This window comes from Sparus aurata, chromosome 6 (assembly GCF_900880675.1).
Source record: "Sparus aurata chromosome 6, fSpaAur1.1, whole genome shotgun sequence".
NCBI lineage: Eukaryota > Metazoa > Chordata > Actinopteri > Spariformes > Sparidae > Sparus > Sparus aurata.
The window spans coordinates 30,047,980-30,075,858 of NC_044192.1; the positions used below are offsets into that span (position 1 = coordinate 30,047,980).

Here is a 27,879-nt window from a genome sequence, read left to right on the forward strand (position 1 = left end):
TGTGTGCAACTTGCGAGAACTCAGAAGTTTACCTGACAAGTTAAACTTGATGGCACATTTCACAACTTTGGCAGGGTCATTGTGGACCGAAGGCGATTTAGAGTGCTCTTCGAGTGGACGCTTTTTTTGTAGTTTCTGAAGTTGTTATTTTATCAAAAAAAATTCAGCGAGAGCAGGTTAAATGGTGAAATAGATTTGCATCTTACCACAAGCATAAGGCACCTTAAATGAGTAGGAAATAAAGTAAGCTTTCTTGCAAACAGTTGGTTGAGAGGATTGTTACCACTGAAAGCACACAAATATGACGCCACCACCAGCAGCAGGTTAGCTTAGCTTAGCACAAAGAGTGGAAACAAATTAAATAGCAAGCGGGGCTCAGTCTAAAGGTTATTCGTACAAAAACATCTGTGTATAAAAGCTATGTTGGGGTTTTACATCGGGTTATGTGCCAGGCTGTTTTTTGGTCGGGCAAAGTCACTTCCTGGAGTCGTGTCATCACTGTGAGGTTGCCAGGTGCTCAGTTGGGACTCCAGGAAGTCATTGTGCCCGGCCAAGAAATAGTACAGCTCATAAACCCCTACAAAACTACAAATAACTTTACGGCCATCAAAAACTATTTGGACTTAAAATAATTTCATCAGCAAAGAATGGAATGGTTTGGTATACCTTGTCAGCTTTGAACATCTTTGAGGAATCTCAGAGTCACACCCGCCTTTTCTCTGACACGTGGCTTGTGAGCAGGAGGAACAGTAGCAAATATGTCATTGCTCACTGCGGGCTTCGTGTCATTAGTGAAAAGCTGTTTGCGGCCGCTATCAGGCATCGCCCAGACTAGATCTTCCCTCCACCTGTATGTGGCTTATATGGTCATCCCCACCTTGTGCTTTGTCAGACTGTGGCCTGGAACAACACAAACTAAAAGTATGATGATTCATGATATCACACAACATGGCTCCATTTGTACTGAACTTACAAGAACTTAAAAAATACTTGTGTCTTTGAAGGCCGTAAGGTCAAAGGTCAGGTATGTTCTCATGTTTTTAGACTCAAGGTGAGTTTTCTTGACTATAAGTCAATATTATGCTAAAATGTTACTTCTTTAAAAGTTAGTCAGCCGTACAAATACCTACTAAATAGTATATTAGTAAATAGTAAATTATTCAGGTAAAGTATCTGAAATTAAATATACTTAAGTATCAAAAGCATAGATAACAGTAAGGTATACTCATATTGTACTTGGTTTAAAACCTTTATAAAAATAAAAACTAGGACTTTGCAGCTTGGGCTGTATTTATGCATAAAATTGTAATGTCCAACTGACATTGAACTGCTTAGTTTGACAGATGTTTATGCTGAGATCTCATTGGTTGGCACGTTAACGCACCTGCTGTGTTTTATTACATGTTCAGCTGTGGGAAAGGTGAAGTTTATTTACTTGTACAATTGAAGGAGGCATATTGTGTTCTTGTGAGTTAATTGTTGAATGAATACAGTGAAGATGAATGTTTCCTCTGAGACAAAACTCAACCAGCATTTTACAGGCGGATATAAAAGCTGTGCTGGTTCAACTCAATTTCCTGATGGCTCATCCCAAAGTGACTTCACCTGTGACCTGAATAAAAACCATGGTGAGAGGAAACAGACATAGCGTCCTTCTGATTTAAACCTGCCATGGTGCCAACATTGTGGGTATAAATCACCTGATCAGAACCCAAGGGAGAAAATGGGCAGGATCTCTGAGTCTGGAGGACTATTTGCATCTTTCCACTCTCAAACATTTCCACCATGTTGAAAGTTTCAAACTTTGTCTCCTTGCTGCTGCCACAGACTTCAGCCACCTCCCACAGGAGGTCCCTCTCAAACAGCTTGTGTCTGGTAGCCCAAATGTATCCGACCAAAGCTTGTCCGATCTCAAACAAACAGACGAAGACGGCCCAATGCATGACTCAACCGCTTATGCTGTGTCTATCACCTTTGTCATTGGAGTGACAATTGCTCTGATCCTGCATATTTATGTGATGGGGATTCTGGTATGTCATGCATGTCAAATATGCAAGTGTTTACCACAACTGCATTATGTAACCTCATGACAGTTACTTCCTCTCAGGCTATTGTGAAAGGTGTGTCAGCATCGGATCACAAGCGCTGTACTGCACTCAGCCAGAGGGTCCTTCATGATGGTGGATCCAGTGTGGATGCAGCCATTGCTGCTGCCCTGTGTTTGGGTGTTGTGCATCCACATGTGTCAGGTATTGGTGGGTATGTGACTGATTAATTTATATGCTTAGAATCAATGTGTCTGATCACAAACTGATCCCTAACTCCCTAACTCCTGTGTCTTTTCCACAGAGGTGGGGTGATGATGGTTCACGACATCCAGAAAAATGTGACCAGGGTGATACATTTTCAGGGAACTGCACCTAATACACTTAGAGAGGAGATGCTGCCAAATGTTTTACAATTAAAGGTGATAAGAAAAAAGTGGAGGGGGTCGGGGGGAACAATTCATCATTTTTTATTTCATTATGTGTCATTTTCCTTCATTTATTCAGGCAGGTTTGCAGGTGGGAGTGCCAGGTATGCTCCGTGGGTTACATCACGCTCACAGCCTGTATGGGAGGTAAAAGAGTTCAGATGAAGTGAAATTTAACCTGGTGTTTATTAAGTCAAACACGTCTAACCGCAAAATCTCTGCAGTTTATCATGGGAGGATGTGGTCACCCGAGCTGCTGCTGTTGCCAAAGACGGTTTCAATGTGTCTGTCAGTCTCGGTGAGTTTAACCACTGACTCGTTATACAATACGATGATGGCGCCTGAAGGTGATCTACCCGTATGTGACTCATTTATGTCATCCTGCAGCTGAGGCTATATTGAAGGTGAAAAGTGAGCGGCTGTCGCAGCGTTTTTTGGACATGTTCCTCCCGGGTGGCCAAGCTCTGCGTGCTGGGTCATTTGTGAGGATGCCAGGTCTGGCTGGAGTCATGGAGGCCGGCCTGTGGAACTTCTATGAGGGGAACTTCTCACAGGAGTTGGAGGATGAGGTGACTGACATCCACATATCAATTTAACCTGGTCTTCTTAAAGTGTTACAATCACCCAAATGTCAGTGATTTAACGTCTGCGTCATACAAAGGTACAAGCTAATGGAGGGGTCCTGAGCAGAGACGACATCAGTAACTACAGTGTGCAGGTGGAGCAGCCAGTGGAAGGCCTGTACAATGGTAGAAACTAGACTGAGCTCAACAATACACTGAATGGCAGTGAATGTATTCTTGATGCCTTCATCTGTATTGTGTTACTCTTGTCTCAGAATTTATTACTCAGGTTCCTCCTCCCCCGTCTGCTGGCACAGCATTGATATCAGCCCTCAATCTTTTGGAAGGCTTCCATCTCACTGAGAACAATAACACAGAAAACCAAACATACCAGCAGATTGCAGAGGTGCTGATTGCAAAACCCTTATATTACAGTGTACTTTTATATTATGGCCTGGCTGGAATAAAAGCACTTCTGCATGAAAGTGATTTATTTTGCTCCATTCAGGCTCTGAAAGCAGCTATGGCTATGGCCAGTGGTTTGGGTGATCCTAAGTATAACTCTTCAATGACCGAGCTGCTTTCTGACATGCTGAGGTAAACCATGAGGAATCGGGGATTAATCACATTATGTAATCTTGATAAACTGATTGTCTGTCTGTTTAGGAAATGTCAGACTAAAGGGCACAGGCCCATTTGGCTTCTTTTGTGTTTGTAAAAAAAGACAAATGATCTAAGGGTGGCTCAGGCAATTTAACTTGTTAAGGTGTGTTCACAGGTCTCGGGGAGTACTACTGCATAAAGTGACATATTACTTTTTAAGGCTCCAGAAGAAGCTGCATGTAATCTGATAAACTGCCTCCAGTGATGTCACTCAGTGGTTAAGTCACATTGTGGGTGATGTAGGCGCCAGTGCAATGACAGACCAGACAATCCACTGGTCTGTCATTGCACTCTTACACCAATGACTAATTATCCACAGTTTAAGAACAAATGATTAAAATCCATGCAGCAGAACCGGAGATATCACCACCTTTATGGTACATGCATCTGTGTGTGTTTTTATGATGTATATTAATGTCATATTTTGGTGACATTATGGACTGCCAACTCTACTGCGCAACACAAAACTGACTTATCAGTAAATCTGTAAAATTCTGTTAATTTTCTCTCTGCTCTCACTAAAGTAAGAGTCAAACTGAAGCGCTACATCAGAGGATCAAATACTCCACTGTCCGCCCCCTGCAGACAGAGCTGATGGCCGGGCAAGTGGTGGTGATGGGACCAGATGACATTGTGGTGTCACTGGCCAGGTGACAGTAGTTTGACATATGACTGCACCAAGATAATATGTGCGGTATGTACTGCAGGGCTCAATGACTATTTTATCGTACCTCTTGTCTTTATGATCTGGCAGTTCCTTGAGCAGGCCATTCGGGAGCAGAATAGTAACAAGGTCAGGCGTCATTCTCAACAGTCTCATTCTTGACTTCTCCTGGCCAAACAAAACACACGAGCAACTCTTCACCCAGCAGGTACATTAGAAATCTCACCCCCCGATACAATGAGTGACAAAGCATTGTTTTTAAATATGGCTTACTGTTTGACATCGGTGCTACAGAACAACAGAGTCCAGCCAGGCAAGAGGCCCCTATCATCGCTCCTGCCCACAATAGTGGTGCCAGTGTGGAGTAAATGCGGGATCTACGCAGCACTCAGCAGTTCAGGCGGACAACAGAGTTTGAGTGTGATCACCCAGGTTTGATTACGTCACATTGTAATGGTTTGATTAAGCACTCTAAACGATTCTCCTTGATTAATTTACTGACAGAGACTTGTGCGTGCTTTAGGTGTTGATTCATTTGCTGTCCCTCCATGAAGAGAAAAACAGCAGCCTCTCCCTGACGAGACTCCACCCCAAACTCAAGCCAAAAAGAGTTCATGCTGACTGTAAGTATGAGACAATATTTTTGTCATGTCTTTTGAACTTTGTCCTTGTTGGTGTAACATTAGTAATTTTTCCTAATTCTCTGTCATCAGCTGAATTTCCAGAAGAGGGTGTGCAGTTTCTGGATGAAAAAGGCCACAAAGTTCAAGGAGTGAAGACCAACTCTGTTTTCCAGGGGGTCAGGAGGAACAAAGATACCATTTCGGTCATAACACTACCTCCATTATCTGATGGTTTATTATAGCTTAGTTGATGTCATGAACTTTCATTAATATCTTCAAAGGGCATTTTATAAAGCAATGGTATCCAGACAAGCTTGTTCGACTGTGTAATGTAAGTCTGTGGTTGTTGTTTGCCAGTGTTGGATTGTCTTAAGTTATTTGGATCACCAGCCAACAGAGGGCACTCCTCCTACAGGTGCTTCTATTAAATAAGACGAAATTGCCTAGTCATGTGACGTCTGACCTTATCACACTTGAGCTCTGATCTGATATTTCTTCTTGGATTTTCAAATAAATGATAACAGACAGGTTTATGCTGGTTGAGGACACACATGGTCACTGAGCATATGCAAGCTGAACAAAACGAAGGCTGTTGCGTAAAAGTGACTGATGTGCTGTCAAGATACTGTCAGACAGTCATACCAGCTGAATCACAAGGTAGGACATGTCACATGCGTTCAGTCTGTGTGCAAACAAACATGTCACTCAAAATTTTGCACTCCAGCCATTGGTTAGCCTATTTTGCTTGGTATGTGTTGACCATCTTTGGGGAGTAATATCAGGACATGGTGACATTTGATAATGGAGACTTATTGTCTTCATCAAACCCTGCTCAGAAAAACAAAGCTGCAGTGGAGTTTGGGGGTTTATTTTAATGTCCAATCTGACGATCTAGTACAGTTTGTAAGAAAGGACGAGAAGACAAATATGTCATTACATTTTGTAGAACTTACTGTTTAACTTTTCTGTCTCAACACATCAATAACATACAATGTAGATGGATGCCTAAATCAGTATTCACACATTTACCTAGTGATGGAATGTAACTTGGTACATTTACAGAAGCACTATACTTAAGTAAAGTTTTGGCCTTACTTTGAATATTTCAATTCTTTGTTACTTCCACTCATTTTGGAAACAAACATTTTACTCCACTGCATGTAATCAGTAACCTTAGTCACTAGTTATTATTGAGTTAAAGGGGCACTCTGTAGTTTTGGAGAAGAAATTATATGTCAGAATTTTGATTATTTACAATATTAATGAAGTCCTAATACAAACTAAGAAATATTTGTCTTTTCCATTACTGAAAAAACAAACTGCTCTCAGAGGAAAATAAGGTCCCCAGAAAACTGTTTGAAGTGTGGCAGGGTTCGCCATATATAAAGAAATTAAAACTCCTTTAAGATCACTTTGTTCAGTTTATTCATGTACATTTGATACCTAAGTGTATTAAAAATCAGATGCTTTGAGACTTTTATTTAAGTACTATTTTTATGTGTCACATTCACTTTTACCAGACTAAAATTTTCACATGATATGTTTACTTTTCCTTGGGTATTACTTAAGGGTTCTTTTTACAACACGAAAAAACATATATTTTAAAGGTATATTAATTTCCCTAAATAAATCCCCAAACAGAAGAAAAAGTTGCACTTTTAAAACCAAAGAATGAATTTAATCTAGCACCATCTTCACTTTTGCACTGCACTTTTCATTCTCAGTTTTGAGTATGGGTGGGCGGATTGATCCAAAAATATCTACATTACCGATACTACATACACTTTTTGTAGATTGATCTAAGCTTCAATTGGATCGATACAAATGGATCAGTTTCAGCTTGACTTTTCTACATTGTGCTAATTTATTTACGTGTTTCATCCGACATGCAGTGACGGCTGAACGTGAGAGGAGCTACTTCGCAGCTGTAAATTAAAAGGTTGCAAGGAGGAAAATGCCTCATCAGCCTTTTCAGAGAGGCAGGGAATATCCAGGTACATGCAGTAAAATAAATGTTTAAGTCAAACTGATCATATTGAGCCCTCTGGAACTTGTTATCTAAATGAATTATTTTAATGGATTTGAAAACTATCTCAAACCTGAAATATGAAAATGGCTGAATATAGTAATCTTTTAAAATATAACATATCATAACTATCATCATTATTATGTATGATAGCGTTTTTGTATGTATCCACTTCCACTTTACGCTAATAGAATACATATTTTTTGTTATTTTGCCTTTAAAAACTGTCCTGTGCTTTTATGTTAAAAAGTATGAACATCCTATCTGCCATACTGGCTTTGACTGACTTGGTATCGGGTCGAAACCAAATGCAGTGACATCACCCACCACTAGTTTGGGGGAGTTCACTGGCTACAGTCTTCTACTTGGTGTCCAATGAGCAGCCACTCGCGCTCATGTGGGCGGTTCTAGGGCGGACAGGTTGAGAGCTGCAGAGTGGGCGTTGTCGGTCACCGGCAGGTCAGTATTTAAATGTCTGCGGGTCACCTCGCTGCCGAAGTGCTAGATAAGGGAAAGAGGAAGGCTGAGGCTGCTGCAGTCATCTGCTTTTACCAGCAATAACTTACAGCAACAATGGAGAAACCTGTCGAGGAGTAATTGCGCTGGACAAGTGAGAACAGTGAGTAAACAGAAGTTTGTGTCACAAAGGCTGAACCGACTCTCAAGAGTGAATTTCAGTGAATATGTTAGCGAGGGGCAGAACAGCTCGGCTAGTGTATTCATAGTGGTGGAGCATCATAGGTCCCATTATCAAGCCGGCTCCAGCAGGGACTTGTGTCAGTAACTTAATTTATTTACAATTTCAGAAAACATTCCTACAATTGTTCAAGTTTCAAGTCACTTCATGTACTCATAGCCTATACGCCTCCTTTTTTGTCGTGTTTTTTTTGTATTATCAGTGAAACGGTGAGTGCTTTCAGACAAGAAAATGTAATTTGTATTCGACATTCGTGTGCAATTTACTTTCTCCAGCTCGGGGGTGTTGTTCGGCTGCAGTAATGTACTCGTGTTTTATCTCCACAGGGTCACTGGTTAAATACGCACAACACCTGCTTGAACGCCGTTAAACCGACTGAATTGCTGGAGATAAGTAGTCTCAATGGAGCCCAGAACTGTAGCAAAGGACAAATTTTTCATAGTGATACGCGGGAAGTCGAGGAAAGGCTTCAGCCGCGGATGTATCGGCCGTGTGGAGGCGGAGACGCAGCGTGGGGAGCTGATGGGGCTGCTGTACTCCGGAGGCAGCAACGCAGGGAGCCCCAAGAGCGGAGGCATGGTGAGGAGGGAGGACACGTACCCTCTGACCCGCCACCAGGCCCAGCTACTGCTCTTCATTTCCTCCATAAGCAAACGCCTGGAGCTGCTATGTAACCCCCAGCTGTTCGCCGCCATCTGTGAGCTGTCTCAGGATGACCTGGTGGTGGTGAAGTACAAGAAGGGACACCTGCCCGGGCTGGTGAAGAACCTCATGCAAATCGGGAAGAAGGAGAACAAGGACGACCTGCACATGCTGGGCTTTGAGGTGGAACCTGTGGTGGGTAGAGGAGTTGTGTGTGTGTGTGTGTGTGTGTGTGTGTGTGTGTGTGTGGTGTGGGGGGGGGGGGGGGGAGAGAGAGACTGGGTTTAAGGTGTAGGGCTATATCATCACCACTGATCTGTGTCTTTAGTCAAGCTTATCAGTCAAAAGACTGCCAGAGAGATACGTAACTTTCATTGTCGCAAGCACAGAATCTACACGCACACCAGTGTTTATCTCTGTTCTGTACATCTGAGTGTAGCATCTGTTTCTCTTTGTCTTCCTTGTAGGACTATGGTAGCAATTTGTCATCCAAGAAAGCTGCTCCTCTGCCCCTGTTCAGTGCGGCAGACATCCTCCAGGTGGTCCCATCCTATTCCAATCCCCTCGGACTGCACTTGAAAGACGGCCAATGTGGAAGTACGTAAAGGGGTCGGGGTCAAAGCCCTTTTCAAAGTCAGTATGTGTATGCGTTTCTGAGCCACAAGATAATTGGTGGGATGACTCTTGAGTTTATCAATTCCCATTAGAAATCCTAGAGAAATTATGATAAATTAATTTTGGTTCAAAAACAACCTATGCCCCCTCCCCATCCAGTCAGCCGATTTAATCCCAACCTTGACCGTGTATAAAAACACCCATGACTCAAGGAGGGGCGCTGAAGATGCGTCCCCAGAACACAACTGGAATAACTGGTCTTGTTGCCATGGAATGCAACTCAGCAAATTGTCTGATGGTTTTTGTACATGGTGCACTCTGAGCTGTCTACATACCTCATGTTCCATGTTATGCAATCTGATTAGGCCCCTCGTGACACAAAAAACAAAAAATGTCATATGACTTTCTGACCTTCAGCCTCCCCTCACCCGCATATCCTCCATACCTCTCCGCAGGTCTAAACGAAAAAGCAGTGACGCGCATCAACTCCATGCCGACAATGCGCTCCCGTCCACGACAGCTGAGCGAGAACCATAGAGAGCAGACTGTCAGTCGGCCCCAAAGTTTGAGCACATCTCATATGACTTTGGAGGTGGGATCCATGGTGGAGGTGGAGTCCAACTCAGGGATCACAGTGTATGGAGTGGTCCGGTGGTTGGGGACCCCTGGAGGGAAGACTGGTGAATGGGCTGGGATTGAATTGGTGAGTGACTAAGATTTTGTACAGTCACATTTTCCTTTGGCTCTGGGCTGAGAAGACTCTTTATCTGATTTGGTTTTCATTGTTTCAGGAATATGATGTGAACGGCTGCTCTGATGGAAAGTATGGAGGCCAGAGGTATTTCACCTGCAAAGGGGCCAGAGCATTGTTTGTTCCCGTCACAAAGTGCAGCCCTGACAGCAGGTTCTTCTCTTCAACAGGAAAGGAAACTCCAAAATCCACCGAAATGCCTCCAGGTTAGACACCTCTCCTAAGTTTGATGGACAACTGTACATAAGCAGTTCAAATGTACACATTACACACATTATATTCTATAATGACTTGTTTTTTTCTTAATGGTTTTCTTAGTCTTCTAAGTTTTTTTTTTAACCAAATTTACAAAATGACTTAGCTTCCCTCCCAATTGTCTATTCTAAAGTGCTGTGCCAGATGTTTTGCTACTTATCAGTTAAACCTTAAGGGATGGATGTTTTTCATTCCTCACTCCCAATTCCTAGCTTTATTTACATTTGCAAATCACACAGCCTCACAGAATAGGATATTGGCATGCTAATGAAGTGTCACATTAGGGTTGTACCCAAGTGGAAAAAAAACCTGCTTTCACACCCTTCTGCCTCAGGCAGGAGTAAGTTAAGAAAAATGATGCCAATTACACCTGAAACCATGCGCGGTGTGTGGCATTACTTATCAGTGAAACATGTGTGACATACCTGTGAACTTCTCTTTAATAGCAAATGAATCATTGTCCATGAAGGCCTGTCTGATAGTCGAGTGTGTTTACGCCCAGTGAGAAGCTACATTCCCCATCTACAGGTGAAATGATGATCTGTGTTCAAATGTTATTTTAAAAGGAACATTTGTTCTTGTATGTTTGCCTCCTCATCAGTTCCACCATTTGAGGAGTCAGAGGATTATGCACCACCTATCCCTGAATCAGAGGCCTTGTCTTTGTTAGTGGGAAGAATGAAAGGGATTCAGGGTCACATCAACTCCTGTTACCTTGATACCACACTCTTCAGGTAAAACCAGCTCAACGCTCCTCAGGGCATTGTTTCTCAAGTAGCACAACTTTGCAAATTCAGCTCAGATTTACTTTAATTTTCTGAATTTTATTTAGCGTATGTAATGTGAAACTAGAGAAGGCATTTCTGGAAAAGAGGCGTTGTGAATGTTCGATGTCTGGCACGTAACTGCATTGCTGGTTTTAAAAGTTGAATAATACCAATAATGTACGAAAGATATGGAATATTTAATGGTTTGTTGAAAAGTTGACGATAAACTGCATTGCAATAAAGTTTCTAGCTTGTATGAATGAGTTGATGAGAGTTGAAGTGTAAATAAGATAAATCAAAGCAGGAATGTCTTAATGGAGCTGAATATTTGATGTTTCTCCATTTAAAATGTGAAACCAATTAACTAGTTAAATACCCAAACAGCAGTGTTTGACTAATAAAAAGAGTTCTTTGTGTAGAAGAACAAGTTAATGCCCTCAGCATTCATAACAACTAAATGAGCATGGCTGTATTGAGATGTGTGCAGAGTTGGTAAAACTGTGTTTTTCTCTCTTCAGTTTGTTCAGCTCATCTGTGACCCTGGATAATATCTACCAGAGGCCCGCTGACACAGAGCAACCTGTAACCTGCACTCTCAGAAAAATAGTGAACCGTCTACGCAGGTATAAACACTGTTGGCAGGACAGTCTTGCCTTGTGTTATCATCGAGTTTGCAAAACAAGAACACTGTGACATTTTACATAATCTCTACTATTAAACATGGATTCTTTCTTAATGGCTCAGTGGTTCTCAAACGTTTTTAAGTCAGCACATCTAATTGACACAAATTAGACCCCAATTGATATAATATTGTGTTTGGTAATAATATAGCTCTTGGATATTGGATCACAAAACTGTATGAAATCCATGACCAAAACTAGGTATACAATCTGACATTGTTTTTTATATATATAAAAAACAATGTCAGATTGTATACCTAGTTTTGGTCATGGATTTCATACAGTGTATATACACACACACACACACACACACACACACACACACACACACACACACACACACACACACCACTCAAGTAGCTAATGCAAAAAAGTACACACACTTTCTTGTTACATAAGAAGGTGGGTCGTTTGTGTTTGCCCTTGATTGTTTTGGTGCATGCAGTAGTGTGTGATTTATTGTGTTTGTTTACTGATAGCTAAATTATATATTGCAGACATGGGTTTGTCCCTGCTGACAGTGTGATGAATTTCCGTAAACAGCTTGGGTGCGACTCCTTCCAAACAGAGGAAAAAGGTACACACCCAGTTTTTTTAACATACATTGTTAGAAATATATTTTAATCAAAGGGCTTTAGTTATTGCAGCATTACATACTGAAGCCTACTGTTAAAGTACTTCATGCTTTTAAATTTGTTTTTAATTGATAATTTGTTTTTAAACACATGTTTTAAAACCTTCCTTCACTGCAGACCCAGAAGAGTTCATCTCAGTCTTCTTTCAGAAGGTGCTTTGCATGGAGCCACTGCTCAAACTCAGGTAGGGCCCTGAGCCACAAACTGTTCAGAATACTGTCCTGCTGGACTGCATAAAGTGTAGTTCTTTAAATTCTGTTACTTTTTAGATCAAGAGGGGAAAGATCTGAGGGTGCCTATACTTTCCAGATCTTTCTGGAAAAAGAACAGATCGGACAGATTCCCTCAGTCCAGCAGCTGCTGGACACATCCTGTCTGTCATGTGACCTCAAGTTTGAAGAGGTGAGCACATGCTCCTCCTTTAGAGAGCAGCCTCAATGTGTTTATCAAGTTTTTGTCTCTACAATCACGTAACCCAAATGTTGCCTTTGCTGTTCATCCAACAGATGCCGTCCCTTCTAATGGTTCACATGCCACGGTTCGGAAACAAGTATAAGATGTTTTCTCATATCATTCCTTCAACTGAGCTGGACATCACAGATCTCCTATACAACTGTAAGGAGCAGACATGATAACACTGAACTAAATCGTTAATAACGTGAATGGAATCACTTTTTTAATCAAGTGTTCTTGTCAAGACCTCAAAGATGCTTACAAATTCCGTACTTTTTCCTAACAGCTCCAAGGGAATGCTTCATATGTGGGCATTTGGCAGAGCACGAGTGTGTACAGTGTCTACCAGATCACAAACTGCAGCCAGGGAGAGTTAAACAGTATTGCACTACGTGCAACACACAGGTAATGTTTTATTTTTTAGGCCTTTTTTTAAATATCAAGTATGCCACTTTGCAGACCTGTAGTTTTAACTTTCTACTTTTCTTTCAGGTGCACACCCATCCCTCAAGACAGGGTCACTCCCCCAAAGCTCTCACAGTACCAGACGATGTAGCCTCTCACAGTTCTGTGCCCAGACACATGATGAAGCTGTTTGCTGTGCTCTGCATTCATACTAGCCACTATGTGTCCTTCATCAAATATGGACCTGATCCTCACTCCTGGCTCTTCTTTGACAGCATGGCAGACAGATGTGGTAAGATAGATTCCAGCTTGTTTTCTTTATTTGACTGATGATTGTAACTGGTCTTTTGCTCTGTTATTACCATACAGGTAATTTTTTCTGATGTTCGTGCAAACCATGACTTGTTTTGGTGGTTACCCATGATGGCCATATTTGCTGATAATGCAGCCTCCACAAAATTAGATAAAGCTATGCTCTGACGTCTGTGACATGTTGTTATCTTTTCTTGAGCTGATGTCTAATCTTAAGGCTACTCTTCCTTTTAAAAGGTGATGATCAACAGGGCTACAACATTCCCGAGATCAGAGTATGTCCGGAGCTGGGTGACTTCCTGTCCCAGCCGGAGGAGCAGCTGGCTCGGGCTAACCCCACCCAAACTCCTGAACTGGTGCACAGGCTGCTGTGTGACTCCTACATGTTTTTATACCAGAACCCGGCCAAGCCACTGTCAAATCCCAACCATCAGGAGCCATAAATGCATGTAAGGACGAGGACACAACGTTCCCATAACAGTGCCTTTTAATAACCTTGCATCTCTGCTTAATCAGCAAGATTGTGTGTTTGTTGTTATTACATCCAAACAGCAGGAACTGAAGTGGATGCTTTTTACATCATGGGATTAAACAATACTGTAGTTAAGAAATGTTGACTCTGAATGACCTCAGTCGAAGGTGATTTGCAAGAAGGGAAAGAATGCGCAGTAAAAATGTGACAGTCTGCACCCATCTTTAATTCCCTCCTTTTGCTATTGAATTACCTTTTTGTTGTTGCACGGTGTTATTTATATCAAGATTTGTAAAGGAATGTTTTGCTTGCTGGTGATTTTCATGAATTTAAATTTAACTTACCACATAATAAATGCATAACATCAAAGTCCACTCAAGCTCTTAATTACCTTTTTGTGTGGTGTTGCATAATTTTAACTTTGTCAGCAGTGATGGGGGGGAAAAACTTACTGAAGTCCCCATATCAACCAACTCAAATATCAAACTAAATTAATTACATATATACATGTATGTTGTCTTGCATTTACTGAAAACGGATGCACATTGCAGATTTTACGAGTGCATATTACTTGATTTTTAATACAGCCTTTTTCGTTAACAAAATGTAAGAATTGGAAGTTGATGTACATTCATGTTATTGTACTAAAAATCTGACAGAAGCAATTTGGAATTTTTTTTTTTTTTTTTTTTTTGATAAAATTATTTCTTTTTTGTTTGAATTGCACAGAGGCTGCTTAAGAAGACACACCATTACATTCTGTCATCATGTTTATTACCAGCTTTTACTTTGTGGAATAAGATGTTTTTATCTGTTCAATCAGCTACATCTAAGACTATTTAAAGCCAAAAGTATTTGCTAAAGATTCTGGCCTTACCAGAAAATTGTGAAACTGTTCTCTGTGTGGCCTTGTTGCTCTCAGTAGGTAATATTATGGACTGATATGCCCTCTTGTGGACAAAAATTAGTTTGCAAGTCACTCAGCCCCACCACAAGTCTGCTTCATTTTTATGCCTAAACAAACTAAACACTCTCTCTTCATTTTCCTGACTGAATAAACAAACTGACCTTTAAAGGTCACACAATTTCATACCGTTTTATTTTGTTTTGTCTGCCACCTTTCTAGCTTCAAACTTTGTTCTTCGGACCATTTTTTTCCTCTATAACGGCTTGGTTATTCAGTTATGGAAAAAATAAATATTTTTGAGTTTTTATCATTGTAATTTGATATTTACAATAATATTGACACATAATTCAACAATTTAATATTGTAAATGTTAAAATTCTGAGTATGAATTTCTTCTCCAAAACTAGGAAGTGCCCCTTTAACAGACTTTTTCTTGTTACAAGAGTAAGAGTGTACAAATGTCTGTGTGTGTGTGTGTGTATGAAGGTCGTCAGTCCAAACTGTTATTCTCATAAGCAGTGAGGGAAAAATGTTGATGAAAAACATTTTAAATAATATTGGCGCTAAATGATCATTTGCAACATGAACGTGCAATCTGCTATGTTGTTGCGACAGCCTATAACTAATATCAAAATAATTCTAAGATACTGGTGTTTTGAAATGCTTTTCTGTGTATTCTGATCAGATTTACAGTTGTTGAGTGGCCGTCTGTCAGCCAGTTTGGGAATCCCTCTAAAAACACAACGATTTTCATTTATTTTTTGTTGTGTTTTTTATGTTATCCTGAACCGTACCTTCAACTTAAAACTCACTGATCAACTTTAGTGCAGACCTCTCTTCCTTTAAGTTGTTATTTGATCGGCCTGTTGGCTCTCAAGGTTGTGGTGGGCAGAACTGGCTCATGCTGGTTATGTGCCACATATTCTGGCTTACACCATGTTTGTACTCACCATAAGCACAACACCATTCCAAGGCCTTGAAGGCAAGCAAAGTTTAACCATCTAAAATGTTAATTCCTGGTAATGATGCCTGTAATATGTTTCATGTGTGCGATTAGACTAACCAATGCATTCTTGCATTACAGTAGTCCTGTTTACAATTCACAGAAACTGTTGAACTGAACGTTATTTATTGTTTCTATTTATTTAGCCTATAGCCATATTCATATGCCCATCTGTACATGGAGTTGGCAACATTACACTTAAATATTTTAATTTATTTTCAGCTGTATGTCCGTATCGTCCTGATAACTGTCCTCGGAACAGTTTGTACATGCAAAGAACTGAATCAGATTGTTTGTTTACAGGAATGATTCCGATGGTGATGGTGATTGTTATAAATATTATTACAGATTCTATGTAGAAAGAACTTGCTCTAAGTCCCTTATCAGATCAACGATACAAACAACACACAGATGCACTTAATGTGCTACCAGTACACGAGTACCTCACTCAGGACTGTGTGTGACATCGTGGGCTGGAGAGCAACACGTTTTGGGAAGAGGAGGAGCTACACCGCTCTGTACCATTTAAATTGAGGAGCATGCGCATTAGTGTGCAATCGGGACTTAAACTCTTACACAACTGTGTCTTTTCTTCATTCTGCCTGCATCTCCTCGCCGGTGTCAACCATACACGTTTCTCATTTTTGCTAACAACACTTAGGAAATGAGTGGGGACCATTCCCACAGCGAAGACCAGGTACAGTTACATGTATTTCGTAATGTCACCACTCTTGGTGAACGGGCACAATTTGTTGCTGTCGTTTTATTTGCTTGGTTTGACAAGGCAACTTAGCTAGCTAACTGTGAATAGTGCCTGCTAGCGCGCGTTAGCCGACTGTGTTTGGAAACCAACTCATTTTGTTGTTAACAGCGTCTTGACACGTACCATCTCATCTGTATTTGTAGTGTTACGGGAAGGGGATTTAGGGTTGGCTTTCGGGTTTGTGTGTCTAGGCATGAAGTCTAAGGCAAACTCATACATTTTTGTGGCGTTAGCTGTAGCCAGTGTTAGCCGGACGGCTTCAGTCTCAGCCGCTGAGCCATACTACAAGCCAGTGTAGCATGCTAGGCTAGCTAGCTGGGTAGCTAACAAACTGTCGCTTTGACATCCAGCAAGTTCAAAGTTAGTTAGCCGGCTAGTTAGCTACTACGGAATTTAACATTCATCTGTTTTTGATTTTTCAGGTTGACGGTGGCTCCCGTTTCAATGGTAAGTTTATGACATGAACCTAACGTGTTAAACGGAGTATTTTCCTTAAATTGTGACATATCTCTGCTGATCAAATGTAGCGTTACGTTAGTTCTCAGTAGAGGACAGAAATGGCGTCCAGAGACTAAGTCCTCTGCCTCACTCACAAGCGCCTATTGTTCAAAAAGGAGGTCTAATAAAAGCTTTTCCACTAGATATTTTCCCTATTCGAGTCACTATTGGCACACACCTCGAGGTGTTTTATCAGTTTATCGCACTAGAATTTATTTTTGGTTGGCTTTTAATCACAAATTTCCCACCTGAAAGTGAGGGTTTGGGGGTTGAGGACTTAGTCTCTGCGCCATTTTCTTTTTCGGTGTAGCGGCCTGACTGCACTGCAAGCTGAACCCAAGCTGTAAGTGCCGATGGCTGTGTGTTGAGGAGAAGTGCGAAGGCATAGTGCTTCATCATGATCCCATGTGGTGACCAGTAATGCTCTGATTTTTTTCTTCTTCACGGCATTAAACGCTTTTTTTCACAGCTAAAGTTATTTTCAGTGTAGCTACAGGGAGTTAACATCCCCACATGCTAGGAGAAAGTGGACCGTATGTAAGTTGAATGCTTATTCCAACAGTCAGCACATCAAGTCTTAAACTTTTAATTCATCATAACATTGTAAGCTATTATAGGTATAGGATTTTAGAGGTATTGATGCTTTCCTAAAGTAAAAAAACACAGTTCCAGTGTTTTTAATAAACATTAATTACACAAAAGTACTTTTTTGTTTTTATTTTTTCTAGGATGTACTAACGCTTACCTACTACCTATATTAAAAACTATTGATCACTAAGCAGACTTCCCTGCGCATTTGTATTGCTAAAGCTGACGTAGACAAATGTACCAGTCCACTGTTGTGGCTTAATTTATGAGTGATGGGACAACATTTTGAGTATGGGACGTCAGTGCTTTGGCTTCACTTTTTCTAGAGAGCACTACTGGCCCTCTTCAGAATGAACTGAACAGTCTAAGGCCTAGATGAACAAGTTAGATTTACGTTTTTAAAAAGCATCTTAAGTCTGGCCTGGTTTCAGAACACCACATCCTTTGTCAACAATCTCAACCACTGACTATTAAATTGTATTTTAAGTATACATTTTAGACTCTTGAGCACAACTTGTTTACTAGTGAGTCGCGCAAGTCATTTTTAAAATGTTGTATTAACCATCTGCCAGCTGAGAGCTGTAGAGTGGACTCTACTCTAAAATTTGTCAGATAAACTCTAGTTTGTCTTCAGAAATGTGATGGAACACAAAAGGGGCCTGTCCATTGAAATGTATCACAGTGATCTGGCTTAGATCTGAGAACAGCCTGAATAAAATCTGTCATCTTCAAATAATGGATGAACAGAATCAACTAGTTTTACAGTGATGAATAGAACAACCAGGGTAAAGCTCCAGTCTGTTTTTGTTTGGGGTTTAACAAATCACTCACTGATCAGACTTTTTCAGTTCATTCTCCTGAACATGTTTATCCTACACTGGCATACTATGGGCATGTGGACAACATTTTATGACTAACATTTGTCAGTAGTCTTTAAGCTGTGAGCTGTACCTGTGACCAGGCCTAAAGCAAGTTAACTTGTTTTGGTGTTTTTTGATGGAGTTTGTGTCAGCTCTGCAATTTTGAGAACAGCCTTTTGAGAGGGTGAAAGCTTACTCGGTTCACCAGCATGTTTCAACTTGTCGGATGTTTCATATTGTCTCATAAACAATGAGGCTCATACGGGCTGTAGGAGGTGCTGTGCTACTGTGTCGATTTTCTGTCTCTACATGGCATGACATTTAGATTGTGGCTCTTGTTTAGACCTTAGTTGTCATTTAATTCATTTTTTTACTTGGAGGACCTACGCAGGTGGACTTTGAGCACGTCTTAGGTGGTCAGTGATAAGATTGTCTTTCATAGCCTATCCACATCAGCTCCTGGTAGAGGGGATTGCACTTTGTTTTGTCTTTGCCACTTGTGTATAGAATCATACTTTGTCCATTAGACCTAATGTAGGTACACAGCAGTCATACCTTTTCTTCAGTCCATTGTTGGATTGTTTCAGTCAATACCTCATTCACTTTTGAAGTAGGTTACACTGTTCTCTTCTCGTAGACTCCCACAAGCATAAAGACAAGTACAAAGAGAAGGAACACAAACATAAGGACCACAAGAAGGATAAGGAACGGGATAAATCAAAGCATGGCAACAGGTATGGTGTGTGTTTATTTTTTTTATACTCTTTGCAGATGCATGTTTCTAATGGCATCTGTGCAAAGATGTACCACTTGATAACTACAGTATTTTAGTAGCTGAAACCACCAGAAATTAATAGTTTTGTATTTCTTCAAATTCTAGCGATCACAAGGACTCGTCTGATAAAAAACACAGAGATAAGGAAAAGATGAAGCACAAAGATGGCAGCACAGACAAATACAAGGACAAGCACAAGGAGAAAAGGAAGGAGGAAAAGGTGAATTACAGTTTCATTAATTAATGGATGAATGTAGATGTGGTTTTGCTCATGTGGTGTTTTTTTTTCTTTTTTCTTTAAGGAGTTATAATGGATTGTGCAATATTGAGCTCTCGCAAATCATACATGTTCATCTATCAAGTTGATAGCCCTCAGCTGTTCATGAGCAAAATAAATTGTGTATTTCTTTTTTGTTAGAATCCTCTGTTTCAACTATGATGGATTTGACAAATCTTTCCTTTCAAACCAGGACAGGAACATTTTAAAAGAAATCTATGAGAGTAACTCTTCACTATTAAAGTCTACTCTGTTAGTATGCAAATATGGAAGATGCTGAGTGTAATTTTATTCTATTTTCTCAGAGAGAAGCCTTTGGGTATTATGTCTTCTATTTAATACTGCAAGGAGGGTCCAGTTGAGCTTTAAGATCTTTTCTTACAGGGAATCCTGGTCAAGACGGCAGCATATGCAGTTTTATGAAAATAAAAGAAAGGAAGCACTATTTTTTTTTTTTTTTTATACAAGTGATCAAGAATCTACTCTGGCTAAATGGTTTACTTGTTCAGACTGCTACCATTCTGAAACAACCAACTTTGTTTTGGGCGGTAGTACAAAAAAGTTGGTTACCTTTTAAGCAATCCTGTGTTTATTTAATGATAAGCTGTTCCAATTACAATATTTGGCACAACTGGACCGGAGCCTTTGTGGACATAGGTGATTATCATATGCTGTTGGTCTTTTTATGGATTTTCCATCTTAACAATTTTTTGTGAACCTTTCAGATGAAGTCCTTTGACGGTAAAGTCAAAAAGGAAAAAGAGAATGGCTTTGCCAGGTACGTCTGTACTCCACATTTTACTTAAGTGCTATGTTTAGGCTACTTGCAGATGGACTTTAAAATGTAACCATTTGTGATTTTGAATGTTTTCTTTTACAGCCCACATGTGAAGTCTGAGCCTGAGGATGATATTTACCACTCGCCTAAACATGAGAAATCTCTAAAAAGAGAGCGGGATGACGACAACGAGTGAGTTGCTTGTTTGATTAGACTTCAACGTGTCTTTAAAGGGTTTAAGCATTTGTAGTTGCCTGTGACTAAATGTGTAACTTGCCTGTGACCAAATGTGTCTTTCAGCTCTGAGTTCAAGCCCAAGAAAATAAAGACCGAAATAAAGACTGAAAATGACAAAAGGGCCAAGAAAAGGAAACCAGATGAGGTGAGAAACAACCATGAGCAGAAAGAGTTTAGCATTTTCTCCAATATACTTTTGAAAGCACAAAATGAGGGAACACCTGAAGAACCAGGGAGGCTTAAGTCTGTTTTTTGTTCTCATACTGACAACCTGAGAACCAGCAGAACTAAAATGGTTTCTCTTCCCATTTTTAGGACACCAAGTCCAAAAAGACAAAAAACAAAAAAGGAGAAGTCGCTGATGGAAAAAAGAAAGCAAAGAAAGAGCCAGAGGAGAAGTGGAAATGGTGAGTTATTCATGCAACTGCGTGGTTATCAGAAGCTCCTTTTTTAGATGGAAAAGGCAGCACATTTGCAGCAAGGTAAAGCATCTCCAGGATCTCAGCGGCTGTCCAGTTGCTCATCTTGACATCTGCAGATGACGTCATGGACTTACTTCTTTGATCAGCTATTTCCTGGTTTTAAAACTTCCTGGCTGTGGGTCGCACAACAGTGCACATCATCGACACCTCCACCGATCTCACACAATTGCCGGCACATCGACGACTGGGATTTACATAGCAATGGAGGTGGAAATAAGTGTACCCTCCGAGGCCTCAAATTGGTGGACCAAAACAGACCCCCAATTTACTGACTTCTGTCTAAATCCGCTGACCGAGCTGCAAAAAGGACAGCCAAATTGGCGGCTTGCTGCCCAGTATAAAAATGGCTAGTGTGGATGTATTGTGCGTTATTGTTGGATCAAGCAATGTTTTGTTAATCTGGTATATTCAGACTGAATATTGGATGGCATTGTTGTGATCTTGATTCCAGGTGGGAGGAAGAGAGATACACAGATGGCTCCAAATGGAAGTTTCTGGAACACAAAGGACCAGTGTTTGCACCACCGTATGAGCCTCTGCCTAGCAATGTCAAATTTTACTATGATGGTACGATTGTATTTCCGACAGGTGTACTTAACTTCTATGCAAGTCAAGATGTTTACTGTAGAACTGTGTGACAACAAAATGCCTATTTTTGCATACTTAAGGTAAGCACATGAAGCTCAGCCCAGGAGCAGAAGAGGTGGCCACGTTCTTTGCCAAGATGCTGGATCACGAGTACACCACTAAGGATATCTTCCGCAAAAACTTCTTTAAAGATTGGAGGAAGGTAGGGGAAAATAAGTCACTTGTGAATACATTTGCCTGTCAAATTTCCCAAACATCCATACAGAGTCGTGTTATTGTTCAAAGTTTTGTTTTGGAATGTAACGTGATGTTCTGATGCAGGAAATGACTGCTGAGGAAAAGGCCAAGCTCACAGACCTGAAGAAGTGCGACTTCTCTGAGATGAGCGACTACTTCAAGGCACAGTCCGAAGCCAGGAAGGCCATGACAAAAGACGAGAAACTGGTTAGTTACTTTGGTAATTATATCAAAACTAAATCTGGACCTCTGCCTTTTTATGTTTAAATACATATTTATACTGTTGATGAAAGCATGTTGGCTCGTTGCTCTAAATGTTTCTAGATGGGAGAAAAAAGGAATAATCACCCAAGAAATACAGAAAAGAACCTGCTTTGTTTTGACACCGCTGGTGTATAATATGCCCATGTGTAAATTTCCCACCTGCATATGACTGACCTGCCTGTATCAGCCACAGTGTATTTCCATATATTCTCTTATGTTTGGATTTTACATTTTAAATAACTCTTAAAGGTTTTAGCTATAATTTTCTAGTGAACAGTGGCGAAATTCTTCATGCAACTCTTTATCTGCCCCCCGTTTTCTGATTGTTCTAAATTGAATATCCTTGCTCTTTTGTTTGATGTTTCAACAGTAGCTGCAGTAAGGATTTTTGTTTTTGACACTTAAGTTATTGACCTCAATAAGATGCTGATCTGATGTGGGTTTTTTTTTTTTTCTCAATTTATTATAGAAAATAAAGGCAGAAAATGAGCGCCTTCTGCAGGAGTATGGCTTTTGCATCATGGACAACCACAAGGAACGTATTGCTAATTTCCGCATTGAGCCTCCGGGTCTTTTCCGTGGCCGTGGAGACCACCCTAAGATGGGCATGCTCAAGCGTCGTATCAGACCTCAAGACATCATCATCAACTGCAGCAAGTGAGTATACAGTTGTTGTTTGATGCGGATGAACTGATATGTTGAGTGGGTATAATGATTAAATGTTTTATTAATGTTCTCCTCATAGGGACTCCGAGCACCCTAAGCCTCCTCCAGGCACGAAGTGGAAAGAGGTTCGTCATGACAACAAGGTGACCTGGCTGGTGTCGTGGACGGAGAATATTCAGGGCTCCATTAAGTACATCATGCTGAACCCCAGCTCTAGGATCAAGGTATGCTGATGGGCTGAATTCTTCATTGCGCGGAGGTTTTGACTTGTCTTCAAAAGAGATGTTGCTGTGCAAGGAACATGCTGTGCTACATGTGCTGCATGCCTCACAAAGAAACATCCGATTCATTCATTACTCTTGTTTTCACTGTTTGCCTGCAGGGAGAGAAGGACTGGCAGAAGTATGAAACTGCTCGCAGACTGAAAAAGTGTGTGGACCGTATCCGAAACCAGTACCGTGAGGACTGGAAGTCTAAGGAGATGAGGATCAGACAGAGAGCGGTGGCCCTCTACTTCATTGACAAGGTGAGCTGCATGATTGCTATTGACATTGTCCCGATTGTATACAGCTTGGGGAAGTTTAATGCGGTGTAATTGCTTTTTAACGATGACTGTAAGTTGCAGACGGGGTTTAGCAGGTGCTTAAACACTAACTGCAGTGAGGGTACCGTCCCTGTAAGCCGGCTTTAATCCATCTGTCCTGATGTGCTCTAGCTGGCTCTGAGAGCGGGTAATGAGAAGGAGGAAGGGGAGACTGCGGACACTGTGGGCTGTTGCTCGCTCAGAGTTGAACACATCAAGCTCTATCCAGAGAACGATGGTCAAGAGTATGTGGTGGAGTTTGACTTCCTGGGTAAAGACTCCATCCGCTACTACAACAAAGTCCCTGTAGAGAAGAGGGTAAGGACTGTAAAGCTTTGTTTTGTTTTTAAGTCTCCACCCACTGCCTCTATATTAATTCATGTGTGTTCGGCTTCCTCTAGGTGTTTAAGAATCTTCAGTTGTTCATGGAGAACAAAGAGCCTGATGACGACCTGTTTGATCGCCTGAATGTAAGCAAAACCTGATCTGTGAAAGGAAATTAGTATATCCATGAGGGTTTCCTTAATTTGGTAATTCCCTCCTCTTTATAATGGAATGATTTGGCATTTGCATCTCTCCACTCATAATGTCTAGTGAAAATATTCCCCCTGAGGCACAATTTGAATTGTATAAAAGGTGGGATGACAGGGATGTGACGGATAAATCCGGCCACCGCTGTCAACGTATTTTGTGCCTCTGATTCATGTCTTCATGTCACTCCGAAAGTCTTCCATTCATTTATCACAATGTAACTTCATTCAAAGCAGAGCTCCACCAAACAGCCTGCAATCATTGCGGAAGGTTATCTGATGTGTCAGTGTTTCCCCAATAAGCATTCTGCTGCTGGATTTTCAGCACCACCGCAAAATTTTGCAGACATGATTTCTGTAGGTTTAATATCACGGGCGAATGGAGAATTTAAGTTGCACACAGTGAAAGCACTACACCCCACGTTATCTTGAAATTGATTATTATTGTCATTACTGCTATTTGTATAATTTCTACAAGTCACCGTTCAAGTTGAGTGACTCAAATCCTCGTCATCCTATTCAAAGGCTGCAACAGGCGCCTCATTGAACCGGGGTGAAGTTAGTTTCAGGTTGGATATTCGGTGGATATTCACTTGGGTCCAGCCGCGACTTTACTGAGGTTCACCCAGTGTCAGCAGCAGGAGGACGGTCAGCTCACTTCAGAGCCTCGCACTGAACCGCTGGAAACTGATTTAGGGACCGTCATTACATTACTTGGCATAAAGACACACCCATTTTTATTGTACTTTAGTGCTTACTCTATTTTATATGAATATTAATATGCAGAAATTAGGATTTTTTTTTTTTTCCTCAATAACTTCCATGTCATTCAGCCCACTGACATCTGAAACAGATTCTGTTTCCATTGAAAAATATATGATAAAGAAAACCACTGCCACAAAGAAAACTAGGGGAAACACTGTTAAAAGAATTTTGGACGTGTGGGGCGAGCTTTTTCTTTCTTAGCTGAAGCCAACAATGGGACAAAAAAAAAATGTATAGAGAGACATAGTGGAGCTGTATATTTTCCTGCTTTTTTGTCCTTTGCCAATCACACCTATGGATGAGCAACTCTAAAGTTGATTGTTGGGATGAATTCCTGCGTTGTAAAATAATGTCATCCACAATTTCAGGACACTGAGCTCATAGTAACTGAAACCCTGTCTTGCATTTATTTTGGCAGAAATATTTGGGACGATGGTTCCTTTTTTATTAAATAAATACCTTCTCTAAGAACATTGTGTTTAACTTGCACTTTAACACTTGCGCTCACTGGCCTCTCTCTCCGCAGACTTCTGTTTTGAACAAGCACCTTCAGGAGCTGATGGACGGTCTGACAGCCAAAGTTTTCCGTACCTACAATGCTTCAATCACACTGCAGCAGCAGCTGAAGGAGCTCACAAGTGGTACGTCTTCAACTACAGGATCAAAAAGCACGTTGTCACTAGAATCCGAGAGACAGAAATGGTGTCCATCTGAATAACTTGTTTGCCATTTGTTATGGGCTTTTCATTTGGGTGTGTCTGCTGCCATGGATTATTCTACACACAGAAAACTCATAATACTGTCTTTCTCAAGGGGAGGACAACGTTCCAGCCAAGATCTTGTCCTACAATAGGGCAAACAGGGCTGTGGCTATCCTGTGTAACCATCAGAGGGCTCCACCGAAGACATTTGAAAAATCTATGCAGAACCTTCAGACTAAGGTGACGTGTTTTCATTTATGGTTTCACAGACGAACCATGGCAACTTTTTTTTTTTTTTTTTTTTTTTTTTACTTGTTTAAAGGCAAATGGCAGCCAAATAAAAACTGGGCGTACAATGTGTCTCATAAAATATTTTTGAAAGATTTTTCTACCAGGACTCCTTTATTTTCATGTCTTGCTTTGTTTTGAATTCAGTGTTGATAGTGGGTATACGTATTTACCAAAAACAGTTTTGACATCAAAAAGCTTGCTATGTTACTGTAGCTGTACAATTCAATGTTTCACTGTTCAATTTGTGAGACTAATCAGTCATTTTTATCTTAGATCGATGCTAAAAGGGGCCAGCTTTCTGATGCCAAGAGAGATCTGAAGAGCGCCAAGGCTGATGCCAAAATACGGAGAGATGAAAAATCCAAAAAGTAAGTATTAAAACATTTGGCATACCTGAATAGTTGTCTCCCTGTTCAACAGTGTTGAGCACATTTCTAACCTGCTGTGCTGCCTGTCTTTGTAGGACTGTGGAAACCAAGAAGAAGGCCGTTCAGAGGATAGAGGAGCAACTGATGAAGCTGGAGGTGCAGGCAACTGACCGCGAAGAGAACAAGCAGATTGCCCTGGGCACTTCCAAGCTCAACTATCTGGACCCTCGCATCTCTGTGGCTTGGTGAGATGATATTCTTGACAACATTTTAACTTGTTCTTGAGGACAAGGATGCACTAGTAATGCTACAATGTGGAGAACTGTACAGAATCCTAATGTCCATCTTTTGTTGTCTCGTAGGTGCAAGAAGTGGGGCATTCCAGTCGAGAAGATCTACAACAAAACCCAGCGCGAGAAGTTCGCCTGGGCCATCGACATGGCAGAAGATGACTATGAATTTTAAATTCCAGTTTGTTTTTAACTATGATACACTCATTTTTTTTATCGGATACTTGTTTTTTAGCTTAACCGAATTTTGCTCGATGGCCAGACCTGACCAGGAATTTCAGACAGTTTGAGAAGCAGCAACATGGTAAGACGAAATGAGGCCACAATGAAGTGGCAGCAGGGGGTTGTGGATAGTCTAAACATCTGATCTGAGATCAGGTATCCAGGCTGAACTATACCCACAACTGAGCATCAAGGCATAGTCCCAGTAATTGGAAGGCCCTTTTACCTTGTCTCTCTCCCTCCCCAGGGACAATGCCTGAACTATGAACTCTGTGGTCCTATAGCTACTGTATTCAGCAAAATCAAAAAATGCTTTGTATCATTTTATTTCTTGTTCACTTGCTCTGTATTTTAGCCCTCCCATGTATTATTAATGAATTCTATATTTTGATAGACAAAGTTAAATGAATTCCTTAACTACACCCACGCGCCTTCGAGGAAATGGAAATGTGAGCTCGACTTTTGAGTTGTGTGTGCATGTGTGTGTATGAGGGGCTCGGCCATGGATCTGTTTGGGTGAATATTTTAAACTGGACTATGTTGAATTGTTTAGCATGAAAGAGGATGTCTGGGCAGGCAAGGGGAAAATACTGCAACCATGTCAATATTTACTTAAGCAAGCAGAATGTGAATATTTTGTTTTACAGCCTCCATCAGGGACTTGTTTTTCTGTGTAAATGTGAACCAATCATTTTTATCCTTGAGTTGCTAGCATCCTCCGATTCTCTCTGCATAGCCCTGTCTACATCTGATTTTAACTTAATTTAACAATTGTTCCAAGACAAAAAAACTCCCGTATCTGTTACTTGAAGATAATGCTATGATAATGTATTTAAAGTGGGAAAATGGAAAGTGTTTTTCTTCCCAAGAGGGTATGTGAGGGATATCAACTTTGCCAAAAAAATCACCAATCTGTTACAAGTTAGGCAGTTTTTTTAATTGTGTAAAGATTGAGGATAAAGTAATGTAACATTTAATGTGAATTATCAGTTCATTTTATTCCACACTTTACAATAGGAAATTGATGTAAGTAGCTGTAAAGTCAACATCCTATTCCTGTTTTACCTTCTGTCATAGCCTTTGATCATGTTTTTCTTTTGAGTTTTATGCTCATTGTAGGTTGAAAATGAATAAAATCCTACAAGTAAACGTGTGTGCGTGTGTTTCTATCTCACAATTCAATTGGGGATATGATTGAGGTTTCTTGAAAATGGAGACAAATGTTTTCCTCCATTTTGAAAACAAGACCCTCCTGCTCGAGTATTACAGCTGCCTGTTGGTTTTGGACCAGCAGCCTTTGTGGAGGTCTTGCCCAAGTCGAAGCGTCCTCATATTTGCTTCGTGAAACATTTGATCCTCTGTAATTGCAAAATGAGCTTAGGCTTTCTCAGAAAAATCTCAGCCTGTGGTGCACTGTATACAATATTTAAACAAAATGTGTAGACATCCTGCAGATTTTTGTTTTCAACAGTTTGAATAAATCCATCTCTTTTAAACTGCACTTACAGAA

At 40.7% G+C, this 27,879-nt stretch overlaps 3 protein-coding genes across 6 annotated transcripts; all 3 read left to right on the forward strand.

The window, feature by feature from the left end:
* Nucleotides 1-1,414: 1,414 nt before the first annotated feature.
* Nucleotides 1,415-5,463, forward strand: LOC115582882 (glutathione hydrolase 7-like). 2 transcript variants are annotated; one of them, XM_030419107.1, is made up of 15 exons: nt 1,416-1,628; nt 1,828-2,030; nt 2,108-2,259; nt 2,350-2,467; nt 2,553-2,620; nt 2,698-2,771; nt 2,861-3,042; nt 3,135-3,222; nt 3,312-3,442; nt 3,545-3,633; nt 4,224-4,349; nt 4,454-4,571; nt 4,658-4,795; nt 4,887-4,986; nt 5,077-5,463. In XM_030419107.1, the coding sequence occupies exons 1-15, from the start codon at nt 1,484-1,486 to the stop codon at nt 5,226-5,228; spliced, it is 1,884 nt and encodes a 627-aa protein (XP_030274967.1). In that variant the 5' UTR covers nt 1,416-1,483; the 3' UTR covers nt 5,229-5,463. The 2 variants fall into 2 exon arrangements, with proteins under 2 accessions (XP_030274968.1, XP_030274967.1); XM_030419108.1 differs by lacking the exon at nt 1,828-2,030 and having other exon boundaries at nt 1,415-1,628; nt 2,094-2,259.
* Nucleotides 5,464-7,476: 2,013 nt separating this feature from the next.
* On the forward strand, nt 7,477-14,354 carry cyld2 (cylindromatosis (turban tumor syndrome) 2). Of its 2 annotated transcripts, XM_030418611.1 has the most exons (15): nt 7,478-7,631; nt 7,819-7,918; nt 8,036-8,546; nt 8,819-8,948; nt 9,422-9,669; nt 9,758-9,923; nt 10,574-10,706; nt 11,258-11,362; nt 11,917-11,996; nt 12,172-12,238; nt 12,324-12,456; nt 12,561-12,669; nt 12,794-12,912; nt 13,000-13,204; nt 13,462-13,880. In XM_030418611.1, exons 3-15 carry the CDS (start codon nt 8,112-8,114, stop codon nt 13,665-13,667), a joined length of 2,136 nt encoding a protein of 711 aa, XP_030274471.1. In that variant the 5' UTR covers nt 7,478-7,631; nt 7,819-7,918; nt 8,036-8,111; the 3' UTR covers nt 13,668-13,880. The 2 variants fall into 2 exon arrangements, with proteins under 2 accessions (XP_030274472.1, XP_030274471.1); XM_030418612.1 differs by lacking the exon at nt 7,819-7,918 and having other exon boundaries at nt 7,477-7,631; nt 13,462-14,354.
* Nucleotides 14,355-16,147: 1,793 nt separating this feature from the next.
* top1a (DNA topoisomerase Ia) lies at nt 16,148-27,518 on the forward strand. 2 transcript variants are annotated; one of them, XM_030420732.1, is made up of 21 exons: nt 16,148-16,303; nt 16,792-16,816; nt 18,953-19,049; nt 19,196-19,310; nt 20,093-20,145; nt 20,248-20,337; nt 20,446-20,527; nt 20,698-20,789; nt 21,316-21,431; nt 21,533-21,654; nt 21,774-21,896; nt 22,423-22,610; nt 22,699-22,843; nt 23,002-23,145; nt 23,335-23,520; nt 23,604-23,672; nt 25,024-25,138; nt 25,311-25,438; nt 25,763-25,857; nt 25,953-26,102; nt 26,220-27,518. In XM_030420732.1, the coding sequence occupies exons 1-21, from the start codon at nt 16,271-16,273 to the stop codon at nt 26,320-26,322; spliced, it is 2,271 nt and encodes a 756-aa protein (XP_030276592.1). In that variant the 5' UTR covers nt 16,148-16,270; the 3' UTR covers nt 26,323-27,518. The 2 variants fall into 2 exon arrangements, with proteins under 2 accessions (XP_030276592.1, XP_030276594.1); XM_030420734.1 differs by lacking the exon at nt 16,148-16,303 and having other exon boundaries at nt 18,953-19,054.
* Nucleotides 27,519-27,879: the final 361 nt, after the last annotated feature.